Source organism: Temnothorax nylanderi, unplaced genomic scaffold, assembly GCF_030848795.1.
Source record: "Temnothorax nylanderi isolate EJ_2023f unplaced genomic scaffold, tnyl_v1.0 TNYL_tig0004_pilon, whole genome shotgun sequence".
NCBI lineage: Eukaryota > Metazoa > Arthropoda > Insecta > Hymenoptera > Formicidae > Temnothorax > Temnothorax nylanderi.
This window is the reverse complement of record NW_027249066.1, coordinates 3,637,547-3,653,037: the sequence shown is the minus strand read 5'-3', so window position 1 is coordinate 3,653,037 and position 15,491 is coordinate 3,637,547. Positions and strand designations below refer to the sequence as shown.

Below are 15,491 nucleotides of genomic sequence, written 5' to 3'. Positions count from 1 at the left end.
TTCAATAATTTTTATGCAATTAGAGGAGAAAAGAGAAAAAATATGTATATTTATTTAACGGAATTTACCATTTCCGTTCCGTGTATTCATATGCTTTCTTGAGAGCAGTGTATATATTGTCACGTTGTCTGTCGACTTCGGTTGAAGACTGCCATCTTTATCGGCAGGCGAACGAGAACGTAAGATCGAAGTCAAAGTCGAGTTAATTATTGTTTTCGCGAAACGAACATAGCGGTTCGGTTCACAGAATCTTCAAAGAATTCCGCAAGAGACGTCGTCAGCTAACGGTCCGGGGACTTCTTCGGTTTTGTACAAAAAGAAAAGTCACAGCGAGATCCGTTACTAGTGGGCTACGTTCCAGCAAGAAGGCCGTATGCCGCATAAATCCAATCTCGTCGGTGTCGACTGCTACATCGCGAGTAACGTCTATTCCTCGTTTTATCGTTCTGAGAAGAATCGGCCTGTCCGATGTCACACACCTGTCTCAGAGCCACACGTAAATAAGTGTTTGTACGAGGACCAGGTTGCTGGAACCGGCTCTATAAATGACTGCAGGAAGCGGACAAACATTTGCCTTTCATGATCGAAGACGCTCGGAGGACGGAGACGTGTCTTGATTGTAATTCATGCGTGATATAAGCAATTAGTTATAATATGCATAAAAAATTATTATATAAATAAAGGCATCAATCGAATCTTTTTGGAGCGACAACAGAAATAGAGAGAAAAGGACAGAAAGAGAGAGATTCGTAGAAGCTTTTTGTGTAATAATTTTGACCCATGTAAGTTTTGCTTCTGATCAATTCTATCACGTACCTTGTGTTACATTTCACTATAATCAAACTTTCACGCGTAATATATTATTAAAAGCAAAGTAATATATGTATATATTACTGCGTGCGTATACGTGCCAAAAGTTCTGGAACGGCCAATTATCTCAGGAAGTATTGGTTTAGTGGAAAAATGTTTCAAATAAAAGTTGGAGGGTTTAAAGAGGGCCAATAGATGATCTTATTAGATTTTAGGTCTGAGGTTCGTGTTGAGTCCAATAGGGCCCACAAATCTATGTATATAGATTTATTTGTTACAAAAAAGAGTTATTAATGTAGGATAAGGATACGTTTGAATTTGCATTAAAAAAATCAGGAAGGTCTAGGAGAGCGGTAAGCGTGCAGTATTCACGAAAATCTTAAGAGAGATTTATGAGCATTCTCCTATAAAATCTTTAATTGAGGAGCGTATAGATCGAAATTGGAGATATGACGAATCCGAATTCTTCTAATCCGTTAACCTCGCATTTAATCCGAGAAATCATTGACATTCCACGGAGTTGGTAGACCTCGCTCTAGCGCTGTTCCCGTAGGGGCTGCCGTCTCCAATCGGGAAGTACCGTTCGTTCTGAAGTTGCATAATGGATCTTGCATTTCTGGTTCTTGGTCGCGTCGCCGATGGACTTGCCAAGAGATTCGTAGGCGCATCATTGACCAATGACCACTGTCTGCTCGGCCAGCGTCTCGGGCCACGGAGAGTACCGTAAGAGTACTAACACGTGGGTAACACAGAGGGGGTAAGACCTCTCGGTCAACGCTCCTGCTTAATGTATATAAAGGTTGGGGCCCCGATGGATGTTCGAGGCAGATCGTCATCAGACATGTTCGGGAAGATTATCCTAGCACTCTCGGCTCTGGCCTGGGCCAGTGCCCAGATACCTAATATAGGTTTCTGTCCAGAATACATACCCATGGCGAACTTTAACAGGCAAAGGGTGAGTAACTTAACTATTTCAATAGCGAATTTATGCGTATTTATAGAATATACTGTAATTATGAGTCTTCAGTTATCGAATAAATGTCAGAGAAATTAAATTTTCTCTGACATTCCGCAGAATATTTGTGCTGTCTATATTATTGGCAATATTTTATCAAAAAGTTAATAGAATTTAGATTCCTTAATAATATTAATTTAAGTTAACTTTGCGAATAACGGGTTTTTGATTTTTTTATAGTTCTTGGGCGTTTGGTACGAAGCCGAAAGATACTTCCAGCTTAGTGAAGTGGTATCTCGATGCGTTATGACGAATTATACCAGAGGCATCGATGGAAAATACCGCGTGAGCAATGAAGTTACGAATCGTTTGTAAGTATATGTATTCTATATTTAACTCGTTCGACAGATATGTTTAAAAAAATGTATGAAAATACATTAAAAGTAACGGATTTTACTAATAATATCTCTGGCATTTAGCACCGGCATAAAGAGGGTGCTGGAAGGTGAAATTAAGCCCGCAGCTTCCAAGGCTGAGGAGGGTAAACTTCACGTCAAGTATACCACAGTTCCACTGGCTCCTGAGACTAAGTATTCGGTACTTGAAACGGATTACGATTCGTACGCCGTGTTATGGAGTTGTCAAGGCATCGGTCCGGTCCACGCACAAAATGCGTGGGTCATGACGAGGGAACGAATACCGTCCGGAAAAACACTTCAAAAGGTATGTAAGCTTAGTAAAATCAAAATTATTAACATAAAATACATTAACGTGTTTCACATTCTATAAAATTACTACAGTATAAACAATATTACAACATATGTGCTCCAGGATTATCATCATTACTACAACATTTTAAAATCTCATTCCGATTGCAGGCTTACGGTGTTCTTGACAAATACAAAATATCGAAGACGTTCTTCGTGAAAACCGATCAGGCGGAATGCGCCTATTTGGACCCGCCGTCGGAGGAGTCCGCGGAGAAACCCGAGGCGGAAAAGCCTGTCGGGGAGAAGCGAAAACGGAAACCGCAACCAGCCGAGTCGAGTGAGAACTTCAGATCGGCCATCGCTCTGAGTGATGCTGAGGCCGAGATAAAGCAGAAGGAGGAAGCAGAAGCTGGGATCACGGGCGAGAAAGCGCCCTCCGATATCCCGAAGATAATAGCGGAGGAACCTGCGAAACTCGAGCAGCCCATCGAAACTATTCCCGAACGGATCTTGAAGATTGCGGAGGCGATAAAGGAGGAGAGCGACGATGCCAAGGATAAAATGATCATCGTCGAGGTCAAGGAGGAGAGCGTCGCGGAAAACCCGAAGGAGGAGAAGAGCGAGCTTGCGAAGGAGATAGAAGCAACTGTTTAAAAGTATCGTTTAGTAAAAAAAAAGTCTGTTAGTTGGCGCTATTAGGGACGTATTAGGGGGATTTTCGACGTCTTAGGCTCGTAGCGGTTTCCTCACTGAGAACCAGTCTCGCTTAAGTACCGCAAAATCATTAATCACTGTCCCATCGACGCGTCGTCGTCGTCGTCGTCGTTTGAGGACATAGGGTTGGCACATGGCGCTTTGTTTTATAGGCTTACGTACAAATGTAAAAAAAAAAGAAAAGAAACAAAGATAAATAAAATTGTTATGAAAAATGTCTTAATAAAATGTATTCGTTTGTTTATTACTTTCGTTTCGCTGCGTAGATATAATAACACGCAATTATAAAATTGATTACTAAATACTTTGTAATATTAATCATTCAATTGTTAATTAATGCGCTGAGTCACATATCTGATATCTAACATAATATTTGATTAATGAGATGTCAAAAAATTGATTTATTTATAAAGTCGTGACAATTTATGAACCGAGTTACGATATGTGAGAGAAAATGTAGTTCTTAGACTCTTGGAAAGTCTTTTTAGCTTTCGCATCACGATGTGATCTGAAGTAGAAGCTAAATGTGTCATAGCGTTTTCATCGTAAACACAAATATATAACCAGGTCACATAACGGATATACTTTTCATATCATCATTAATAATTTAATTTTCAATAATGATATCGATTATGAATTTAATAATAGCAAAATTATCACTTAATATGCAAATGTCGATGTGACACTAAATATATATTAATGATCAAATAAATGTTCTTAATCTCCGCGTGCAAATAAAAATAAAATAGAAATAAAAAGTTTTTTTTAAATATAGCTTTCTTGAATTTAGAAATATAGAAGAATAAAATTCAGAAGAGAATATCTTGTACAAATATAACATAAGAAAGTATATTTTTTAAATGTGCTGTATATATTTCTTGTTTAATAACCTTATAAGTAGAATTAATTGTAAGATTAATTCGATATCTCTATAGTGCATGAATACTTAATCCGCGAATCTTTATGCATATATGCATATTTATGCATTATGCATATTTGTCGTAAATATGAAGTACATATAAAGCGAAGTATTTACGCTATTAAAATATTTTATTGTTAAATCACTCTGCAATATACTAACATGTGTTTATTGATCCGCAGATATTTTTTCTCGCATCGATTTCTATTATTATTACTGTTAAATCCCTGCAAGCGCATACGAGGGATTTTTCAAAAGTGGTTCATCCCGATCATGAAATGATCCACGTGCCTTCGAAACTGTCGATCATCTATTGGTCAATGGCAATTTCGAGCCGGGTTTCTTGAACCCCGGGCGTACCGTTACTGACCCACTAACTGTCAGTACGCTGCCAAACATATCCAGTCAACCTTCGCGGGTCCGTCTCCAACGAGCACGAAGCGAATCGCGGAGCAGGAAGTCCAGTCACCTACGGACGATCTGTCGTGTGAGAAGTACATCGACTTTAATCCTCGTCAATCTCGCAAAAATTGACATCCGACGTATTCTCTGGATATCCGACGGTCAAGGCCACCAGGTGAGCGCCGTATTTAGATCGAGCAAGATTGTATCGCCGATATTGAATTCAGACTGTTTCTCTCTTGTCCTTTCTACTTCGATCGTATTTCCTAATAATAAATTGCTCGTTGAACTACTTGCGCAAATAACCTCATGACAGGTAAATTAAAGAAATCAGGAAATTAGAAAATCAGGTCGGTCGAGTTTAAATCATCCGTGACCGTAGAATTTTCACATGACAGCTTACTGACTCATATCTCGTATTGTCGTATCGCAAGAAATGTTTATATCAATATGAATTCCAATTCATTTTGCGATAAGGAAAGAAAAGATGATACTCGAAATAAATTATTGCATGCTTCATTGTTGGCACGTGTGAATGATCGTACGTAAAGTGAAGTCAACACATTATGCAACAATTGCAACATGAATGATAAAAACTAGTCCGGCAAGAAAAACGCATTTACAAACCTTAGTGAAGTATGTCATGCAGAACAGTGCTGCATCGTGATATCATCAATTTAGAAATGTATACGCGATAATGCGATATATAAAAGAGCGCGCGCTCGTTTCTCTTCATTTTCTTGCACGCGTTTTAAAGTTAGTAACTGCAGTGTACTTTGAAAACACGGAGAGGAGCACAAAGACATATTCTCAAAGCGTCGAAGTCGAAGCAAATTGGTTCGTAAAATAAATTCTGTAAGCGGTGCGTTTTTACGATAACACGAGACGTGTTATCGCAACGGTGTTCATCTATAAGCGGAAGAATTTTCTGTCATCACTGGTTCCCTGGTATGCATAAGCTCATTAATATTGCAGCATGTAAAATATTCTGTTTAAAATAAGATTATCTCTGTCTTATCTCTTATTTTTAATTAAATGAAGTCAGAATAATGAAGATTAATGATAACAGAATTCCGATATAATGTTTCTGCGCGTGTGTGTACGTATAATAAATATATAATTCTACGTATAAACTAAAAAAAAATTCTGTATTTTAGTAAATATTAGTTTGCATAAAACTGTTACTCCATTTACTAAAATAAAAAAAATTTTCCTTTTTATTAGTATATGGGGTATTCACTGAGAAAAAAATATACTAAAGTATACTTGTATGTAAACTAATATTTACTAAAATGTAGAAATTTTTTTTCTCAGTGTATGATTTCTTCAAATACTATTAAATTTCATTTTGTATAATCGATAAAGTGATTATTGTATATCGAAATTCTGTGTTATAAAATTTGACATATTCTACATATTTGAAATTGATATTTTATGCGTTCTCTTTTTTTTTAGAGAAAAATATGTTGCGGATATTTGTAATCGTTATCATTGCGAATGCAGCGATGGCGCAGGTGCCATTCTTGGGTACGTGTCCAAATTTGGAAGCAATGCAAAATTTCGAACTTGACAGAGTGAGTATCGGAATAATTCATGTGAATGATCCGGAATGTACAATACGTATATAATTACTCTGAGTAATTTTTTAAATATCTATTATTATATATATAAGATTATAAAAAGTTGTTTTCTTCATAAATAAAATTATAGCTATTAATCATCTCTGTCTAAATCTCTAACTTAAGAAAGAATCGAAATATTATTTTGACTTATAATTATAACTGACTTATACGTAACTTATAACGTCAAATAATGTTTATGTCTTAAAACATATCTCTTGCGCATTATTAAAAGTACATATACTATAAATATCTTTCTTTTTCTAGTATTTGGGCAAATGGTACGAAGTGGAGAGGTATTTTGCGTGGTTTGAATTTGGTGGAAAATGTGTGACAGCTGAATACGGTCTTGAGAATGACGCGGTGAAGATCACCAATAAACAAATTTCCTCATTGTGAGTATAACACGCAACGTTACCCAACTCGTAGAGTAATTTTAAACTATTAAAAGCGAGAAAGATAGAATGCGATACGGGATAGAGTGATGTCATCATCGCTGACAATTATCCACTTGGAGTAAAGATCTCTGTTCTCTTGCGTAGAACTGGAGTCGCAACGAGTATCGAGGGCATTGGAAGGTTAATTGGCAGATCCGATGACCCTAAATTGTCCGTCACTTTTCCATCTTTGCCATTGCCGTTCGATGCACCATATTGGGTTCTTGACACGGATTATAAGTCATACGCCGTGGTATGGAGCTGTACAAATCTCGGAGTCTTCAAGTAAGTTTATATGCAAAAAAAACGCGAGAAAAATATGTATAAGAGCATTAATATTACATAAGCATTTTCTAAGTGTTTAAATGTTTGTCTAATATAAAGCTGATAAGTTTTTTTCGTACTATTATCATTAAATATTTGCTTTACGTTTTTGTACCGTTAAATAAGTAAAAATATATCTTAATTTTTTAATAAATTATTCATTGTACATTTATGTGGTAAAGGCGTATTTTCTGGAAAATAAAAGAAAAATATACCAAAAATATTAGACTAGATCACTGAGCAGTTTTGCTAGATTGTTGAAATTATAAATGCGTTCTGTTTGCAGTGTACGAAATGTTTGGATTTTGACGCGAGAACCGAAACCGCCAATCCCAGTCGTAGAAAAGGCTTATCAAGTTATCGACAAGAACAACATCAGCAGAGCGTACTTTATTCGTACAGATCAGAAAAATTGCCCGGCCTCGAATTAAGAACGACCTATGGATCTCTACAAAGAATATGCTCGGGGGAAAATGTATTTTTTGCGATGCAGCATTGTACACGGTTCCTTGAATTGCAAATTACAATATTTATTGCCAGTGATAATGCGAATGCTGGCTTTGCTCACGATTACTCAAGTTACGATTGTGTAACGAGTACAGCGAATGCGCTTGAATTAATAAGATTGTTGTAAATATTTATTTTGCATTCGATATCAAAATATTGCGCAGTTGCAATGTTTAAAAAATTGTATTTTTCTCTTTTTCTCTCCCTCTCTGTTTCTTTCTCGTAACTGTGATTTTTAATGCAATATATATGAAAAATTGAATATTGTTCCGTGACAATGAAATTTAATTTCAACTTTAATCTAACTTAATTTAAATAATTAAAATTTTAATTTTTAGGAGATTCTGAATCTCTCTCTCTCTCTCTTCTCTATTACCTATTACCTATATTAAAACGCGTTATTATAAATACACAATGAGCATAATTATAATTATATGTGTAATTATATTGATAACATTTTGACCGCAAGATAAGAGTTTGTATGTTCTAACTTATTTGTTATGACACTTAAATAAGAGAAAAAGGAAACAGAAAAAGAATATTTTTAAAATAAAAAAATGCAATTTACTACAGTTTAAATTGAAGAACATTATAGAAAATAGAGATTTGAGTCCAAGATTGCTTCGTTGTATGTGTGTGGGCAAAGATTAATAAGTAAATTTTGTAGATATTTCATACTAAAGATGATATCGTCTGAAATCGATGATCTTGCAGTCAAAATATTCATATGCAAACGCATATATTATCTACATTTGTATCTCAATGGTTACAACTATATCCTATATTTTGTATGCGTTTTTTATACGTTCTTTATATTATTTATATAATTAATTTGTTATGTATATTTATTTATTTGTTGGAAATATTATGACTGAGACTGACACACACATCGATAACTTGCGTTAATTTTGGAAATTGTTATGAAATCTGTGAATAAGTCATTACTACTTCTCAGGTTGAGTAATCATATCTCGTTAATTATCGTTAATTATCCGTTCGTCATGCTATTTTATAATTATTCAATATCGTATCTATTTTTTTACGTATTTAAAGAATGTATATAAAAATGAAAAATTTTGAGGGAAAAATAAAAATCCGTTTTTTTGTTGACGTTGTTGCGCTTTTATTGCGACGTTATAACTTTTATAATGTACGAAGTTAGCGACTGCATGTGATATTCTAAAACATAATGATACTTAACCATCGACGATTGGTCATGTAGCACTCTTCAATTATCACTGGGCCCATCGGGCCCATTTGTTACACACGGACCCTTGGCTGCGAAAGGTCTTTGACCAGTTTGACCAATAAGGTTTCAGTAAACGTCGCGCACTTCTCAGCAAGTACCACTCTCCGTTGTAAGATCGCGCGATGTACGTCGGAGAAGTGAAAAGTTCCCTTACCGTAATCAACGTATCGGCCGGTAAGAAAAGATATCTCGCGAACCAGTTATGAAAATTCAATTATGCAAAAACGACGCGAGAAATATTTAGTTATCCGCGTAACCGGCGTAACGATAATTTACGCGCGAGCGAGCATCCGCTTTGTAATACTGCATGCATAATACATACGGCGATGGTGAGTACAACCATCGCGGCATGTATTTATTTATCGCCGAGAAGGAACGCTAATAAATAGCCACGTAAAAAGTTTCATTAATGGGACGGTAAAAGTTCCGGGTGTAATAATCGATCGCGACGCACAGACACCGCACGTCGTCGAGTCGCACAAAGTTCGCGATTGCGGACGGTCCAGATCGAGCGATGACACCCGGCGGTGTCTCCCACGTTAAAAATGCGGGAAATGACCGTGGCCGAAATAAATCGAGCGGCGACCGATGAAAACACCGCGCGCGCAACAATACCCTTAAATTAAACAAATAACGGCGACGGGGTGTGGTCGCGTGCGAGACGGGCCTTCGGGCATTGTCACGTGCCATCCGCGCAAACAGAACACTATTCAATTGCGAACCTGCAGGATATGTCATCAGGGATGCATTGTGCAGCGAGAGAAAGAGGAGTCGCGATGATCCCACGAATCACCCCGCAAAAAATGTACGAATCTCTTTTTCATTTCCGACGGGTGCGCAGATCGTAAATTCTGACGTAAATGTGACGTAAACAGAAACATGTATAATAATTGTAAACACACACACATACACTATATATATATATCTATATATGTATATTTCAAACATAAAAAAATATTTAATTTGACTGAGATGCAAGATAAATTTAAAATCGAGTTTTTCGAAATCTCAATCTGTAAAAAAATAAAATTACGTAATCATAGAAAGTATTGCATATGCTAATCGTAAGTTATGTATTTAAATAAGTTTAAAATTAAAGTTTAGAATCATTTAGAATCATATTTCAAGATACCGAAAGCCTTAATGTATCGTATATTAAGATGGAGAAGAACTGAAATAATTCGAAGAAATTCTCTGCTGTTTTAGTGAGCACCTGAACGCACTTAAAATTCTGAATCTCCTCTTTAATATTGCGCTATTACGAGCTTCACTCTTTGTTCCTTTAGTTTGTTTTCTTCTCTTTTTACTCGCATCGGCCAAAAATTGGCGTATTCTCCTGAGCCAAAGACTCGTTTCCGTGTAATCGTCTCGCCATCGCTTGTAATAAATTAAAACGTGGTAGAATCTAAATCAAGATCTAGAGGCAAAGAATCTGCTAGGAGCCGAGGGACCCCTTCCGAATTTATCTCGTCGCGTCGTTCCTCTCTTCTCGAGAACTTCTTTTACGCACGAAATGAAGCAAGGAGGATGGGGGAACGATGAGACAGAGGGCGGAAAGGGGGATGCACGATCGGGCTCACGGCGGCCAAATCTCGGCGTGGGCCCTACGGTTCTCGAGGGGCACGGGCAGCAGTCCCTAATAACAGGGTACACCGAGGCTAAACAAACATACACGCCCCTGGCAGCTCTCGCTGAAAGAGTGCACGGGAAACAAATGGGAAAAAAATGCTCTTTCGACACACCGTGCAACAATTTGAGGATGAAGTATATTTACTTATTTCGCATAATTTAAAGGAAAACAGATATTCTATCGCGCACCTGCCGGTCGCTTCTGACTTCTCGTCTCCGGTTTGAAAAGGAGATGAGAAGTCTCGAGAATTTGAGAGAATTCGAGACCAAGCATTTTGTCGCGGTACAATTGTATTTATAGTTAAAATAAATAAACTTTTCTGGGTTATTTAGGGAAATTGTATAATGTACTTTGTAATACTAAGTTTTTATTACAGAATTCAGTGTGTCAAATGTTAATTTTAAATTTAAGAAAAGAAAGAATAAGAGGTATTGAGTAAACATAATTTAAGATTACTCTACGCGAATTATTTACAGATACATTAGGATTTTAATTAGGATTAAAATTGGCACATTTTGATCATATTTAATAACTTCCCAAGAAAAGATCATCAGATATATAAAGTAGGACATCAATGAAAAATTTCAAATAATAAAATCTAAATTCGTTAATATCGAGTTTTTCGTATTTTTCAATTTAGCATTTGATAAATCTTTTTAAGATTTATGATATAATATAATAAGACTAATCTTTTTAAGATTGAATGCAGATTCATAATTTACGTAACAGAAATTAAATAACCGAAAGGATGGTCTTGAGTAATTGGAGCGAGCAGAAGATAATTGGACTCCATTATGCATTAAGGAACTAAACGACATTTCGTAAAACTCCATGTTACACGTAGTTATACATATACAAAACATTGAAAAACATCCTGATGCGTAGCAACAAGCATTATTATGTATCTCATGGTTGTCATATGTTTTGTTATGACGGCAACAAAGAAAAGGTACTAAAATTTTGTTTAAAAAGGAAATATGCTCGTCTCTTTAAAGATATCTCATATTCTGTCATGACTAATATCGAGAAAAAAAAGGCGTTCCACTTGATTTCTTTTTGAAGAGCGGGAGAAACGAGTTGTTTGCGTTTCACCCCAGGGTGGTCCACGTCGAAGGACCCACATCATACATAGTTGAATTTAATAACGAACGTTCGGGAGGCATCCAACCGTCTGTAATTTCACCTAAATAATGCATCCCATATAATTAATCAGAATGAGTGCTCGTATTTCTTATTATTAGCACTACTTGAGTTACTCGCGTCGTTTTAAAAAAAAATATTGTTGTATAAAAACTTAATCTCGATCGTGTCTGGACAATATTACCCACAATTACAATATTTTCCACAATAGAGATGTGCATTTACTAATTATAACAGGCATTGCTCCGAATGACCTGTTTTGCATCGCGAAAGACTTCTTTGTGCTGCATTGCCTCGCATTGGATCGCGTCGCGTGGATTATTTATCGTTTTCTTAATTTAGAATTTTAGATGGAAATGTGAAACAAGGACGTTGAGCATGGAGGTCGTTTCATTTGTCTTTAGCTTACGTGAAAAGGCTGGTAAGGGACGCGCGAAACGCGAGAGAACGAAGGTTAAGTAAAAAGCCGTGAAGAAGAAGAAATGCGCGCGGAGGAAGAAATGCGGAGGAAGATGAGGAAGAAGGAGGAGAAGGAGGAGGAGGAGAAGAAGAAGAAGAAGAAGGCGAGGACGAAGGTAGATGAGACAAGAGGCATTCTGGTTTGTGGGTACAGCCGCTGCCTGCAGCCCACAATTATGATAATAGCCCCTGAGTCCTGAGTCTTGTTAGGCCAGCGTGCAGCCCCAGCTCTTTTATCTATATCTTCTTATTTTCAGCCTCATGCTCTCCCGCCCCCCTCGTACTGCGGCTTCTCCTACTTTCAACCCTTTGCGTCCTCGCGAGGTCAGATGGGTTCAAGCTGATCGATTCGCCGGCGAAGAAAAACTAAATCTGATATATATCCCAGCCTTTCTCGTAGCGCTCGCTATTCCGCGCACCGACGATATCTATCGCCGAGGCTCCGTTCCGGAAAGGATTCGAATAACTATGCTTTATGTCTCTCCCACGAATTCTGCAGTGTATCAAGTGTCCTGTTGAGATGTACGTGTCATATCGTTCAGGTATCAGGTATATGAAATGAAAAACCCCGTCAGAGCTCCGGTACGTACTTCTCCTTTGTCGCGTTCGTAAATTTTTGCACTTTGATATCGTATCGCGCGGTATTGTGAAATAGCTGGACCAAATAGAGCACGGCGGCCGCCGGGAATTGTCAGCGACTGCCAACGTACATACGCCGCCCGGTGTCTGTAAACGTTGTAAAAGGCGCGGTAACAAACGGCGTGCGCTTTAATCCATTTTCAGGCGCTACCGTCTGGTCTTTTGAGCGCCGCGGAAAGCGTTAATTGGAGGCCGCGCCGCGATCGGCGCAAAGAAAGTCTTGTAAAGCGGAAACCGCGTGATAATGCACGCAGCTCTCTCTCTCTCTCTCTCTTTCTTTCTCAGTGGATAGACGGGGACCTTCTTCTGGCATACCGGTGTATGCGCGTGTGCACCCCGTCGCGTCCGACTGCGATGTAAAAGCTGCGGTCCAAAAGTGCGCTACCTTATTTCTACTAAAAGCTGTTCCTTGTGAAGCGCATAATCGCGTTTCCTTAATGATGTACTATTACGATGGCTGTCTAGAGAATGAGATTCCCAGAAGAGATATAATTCTTGCATCTGAAGGTATATTAAAATGGAATATCATGAGGATTAATTTGATTACTTTTAGCGCGATATCACGTTGATGAATAAATTCTTTCCCTTTGAATGAATTTTTCTAATTATTATCATAAAATAATGCAGTCCAAATATGCCGCATGTGAACATACTTTGCTAAATGAAAGCAGATATAAAATTGTATTTACGATATAAATTGTAACGTACATTTATGAATTAATCGTAAATTGAAAAATATATAAAAAAAGATGTAATAAGTGAATCCCCAGGTCTCACGATATTTTCCAGAAGCTGCTACTAGGATAGATTCGGATAAACCGTGAGTTTGGCCGACGACTGCTAGATATACGACTATTTGTACAGATTAGAACCGACAAAGGGGTCCGTTCTCTCTTCTTGACGTTGCCTTGATTTAAACGAAGCGCCCTGTATTTGCAGTAGATTAAACCGCGCTTCATGCCGCGCACTGCGGTGTCTTGTTTATGATATCAGCTGCACCGCTTTGGAAACCATTGTACATTGTGCTCACGTGCCGACTAGCGCATAGGCAGATAGATATCTAAACTTTAGACATAGTTATCAGGATTACCATAATTTACGTGTTCTTTCTAAGCGGTGTACATTGGTTTTTATTTTTGCGTTCCATATTAATGAGAAACTTGCAAAAATAGCGGAAATTCCTCAGATTACGAAATGGATACTTTTTCGCAATCTCTTTAATTAGAAATAGGCATAATTGTAGTCATTGCTCGAATTAAACGGAAAAATAACGATTTATTACGATAGCGAGTCACTCTGTAATTTGTTTAATGTAAAAATAAAACATCGTAAAATTTGATTACCGTATAAAACTCTAATTTAGGTCTATTCGTTCTTATTATGTTCACAAGAACCCTTATACTAATATGCTTTTTTAATTTTTAGTAACATGTAATTCGTATCGACGATATGATATCGGGAGCGACGAGCAAACAAGCTCTCTGATGCATCGACGATAAAATATTAAACGGTAACTCATGTAACTGTATAATCGCTGAGATTAAGTTAATAGCCGCACGAGGACGACGCGGACCAAAAGGAGAAGACGTACGTAAAGAACGTATCATACGAATTTACCCATCTCGCGTATCCACCGACCACCAGTGATCAGATCGGGCCCGTTAACAGACAGAATTCCGCGCTGCTTGGACCATGCTATACGGTAAGAGAGTAATCACCCGGACTTTTTTCTTTTATTTTTCCTACCGCTGTTATCTCCCGGTTTTTATGCCGCACGAGCTTTTCAATCAACCGCGAATTTGCAAAACGAGTCCTGGCGCCCCCCCGCACGCCTCCCGTACCTTCGTTCTCTCGCTCGTGCATCGTCCGGTAATAACGGCGTTCGGTAATCAAGCACGTCCTGGTAGACAGGAAGAAGGAGAGGTGGACTCGTAAGACGATCGTGATTCGACGCGGCTACGTGGGCGTTCTCCCTATCCGTCGTCGATCTCGAATTATGCAAATGAACGATGGATATTCCAATTGCCCCCGATTCCTCCGGGATGAAATTCGAGAGCGCCTCGTCTTCCACATTTTGCGCGCTCGCAGCGGGCATACGTTTTTTTTATAGTAAAATAAACAAAAAGCCGTTGCCGTCAATAATAATCGAAGAGGAGAAAACGTTGGAAAGTGTGATCAAATGCGTGGTTTATCATCAACAATTTGACATGTCGAGCGTTCACTGCTCGCACACTTCTCCCCAGCCAGAACGTATGATTTATAATCTTGATTCATGCATGGCAATTTTCTGCCGATAGGAAAATATAATGTATGGAAATGTGACTTTTCGATTATATTAAATGGAAATTGATCAACAAGATTGGACGACGAAAACTAATCTGTTTCTTCTACGAGTTGGTAAACATTCTTAAATCGTAAAACTATAATAGTTCACACATAAAAATAATCATTCTACAGCAAGAAAAACACTTATAGTTATTTTATTTTATTTCTTTTAAGTAAGTTCTCTTACAACAAGGAATATTTTCTTACTAATAGTTTTCAAATATCTTGACACAAGTCTTTGAAAACCAGAAGATTTGCGGATTAAATATTTGATAAGGTTATGTATCCGTAAATCTACCATAAAGTCATTATAAGTATTAGATTTACTTAAAACAATATTCTGGCTTTTCAAAGACTTTCAAGATATTTGAAAATTATTAGTAAGAAAATATTCTTTGTTGTAAGAAAACTTACTTAAAAAAAAAAAATAATAATAAGTAAGTGGTTTCCTTGGCTGTAGAACGATTTTATTTTTCTCTGTGTTGATATTTCTAATTAATATATACGTGTGTTTTTTAATAAGAAAAAAAGAAATTTAAATTTTGCGGTTACGTAATCAATGCAAAATACTTGAAACATTAGTACGATTTTATTTATCTAGGACAGATTGAATCATGTTGAAAGAATAAGAAAGACAAATAAAAGAGCTTTT

General features: G+C 37.3%; 1 protein-coding gene and 1 pseudogene across 2 annotated transcripts; both read left to right on the top strand.

The window, feature by feature from the left end:
* The first annotated feature begins 305 nt into the window (after nt 1–305).
* On the top strand, nt 306–3,436 carry LOC139775188 (uncharacterized; annotated as a pseudogene).
* Nucleotides 3,437–4,560: 1,124 nt separating this feature from the next.
* On the top strand, nt 4,561–8,507 carry LOC139775161 (apolipoprotein D). Of its 2 annotated transcripts, none has more exons than XM_071710963.1 (5): nt 4,561–4,685; nt 5,966–6,084; nt 6,397–6,524; nt 6,672–6,851; nt 7,177–8,507. In XM_071710963.1, exons 2-5 carry the CDS (start codon nt 5,974–5,976, stop codon nt 7,319–7,321), a joined length of 564 nt encoding a protein of 187 aa, XP_071567064.1. In that variant the 5' UTR covers nt 4,561–4,685; nt 5,966–5,973; the 3' UTR covers nt 7,322–8,507. The 2 variants fall into 2 exon arrangements, with proteins under 2 accessions (XP_071567064.1, XP_071567057.1); XM_071710956.1 differs by lacking the exon at nt 4,561–4,685 and adding an exon at nt 5,235–5,458.
* Nucleotides 8,508–15,491: the final 6,984 nt, after the last annotated feature.

Bases quoted from the DNA above. Each gene is read 5' to 3' on its own strand.
- LOC139775161 (XM_071710963.1), top strand. From the start codon at position 5,974: ATGTTGCGGATATTTGTAATCGTTATCATTGCGAATGCAGCGATGGCG. The intron at 6,085-6,396 runs GTGAGTATCGGA...TTCTTTTTCTAG, and splicing joins AAAATTTCGAACTTGACAGA to TATTTGGGCAAATGGTACGA. The intron at 6,525-6,671 runs GTGAGTATAACA...TCTCTTGCGTAG, and splicing joins AATAAACAAATTTCCTCATT to AACTGGAGTCGCAACGAGTA.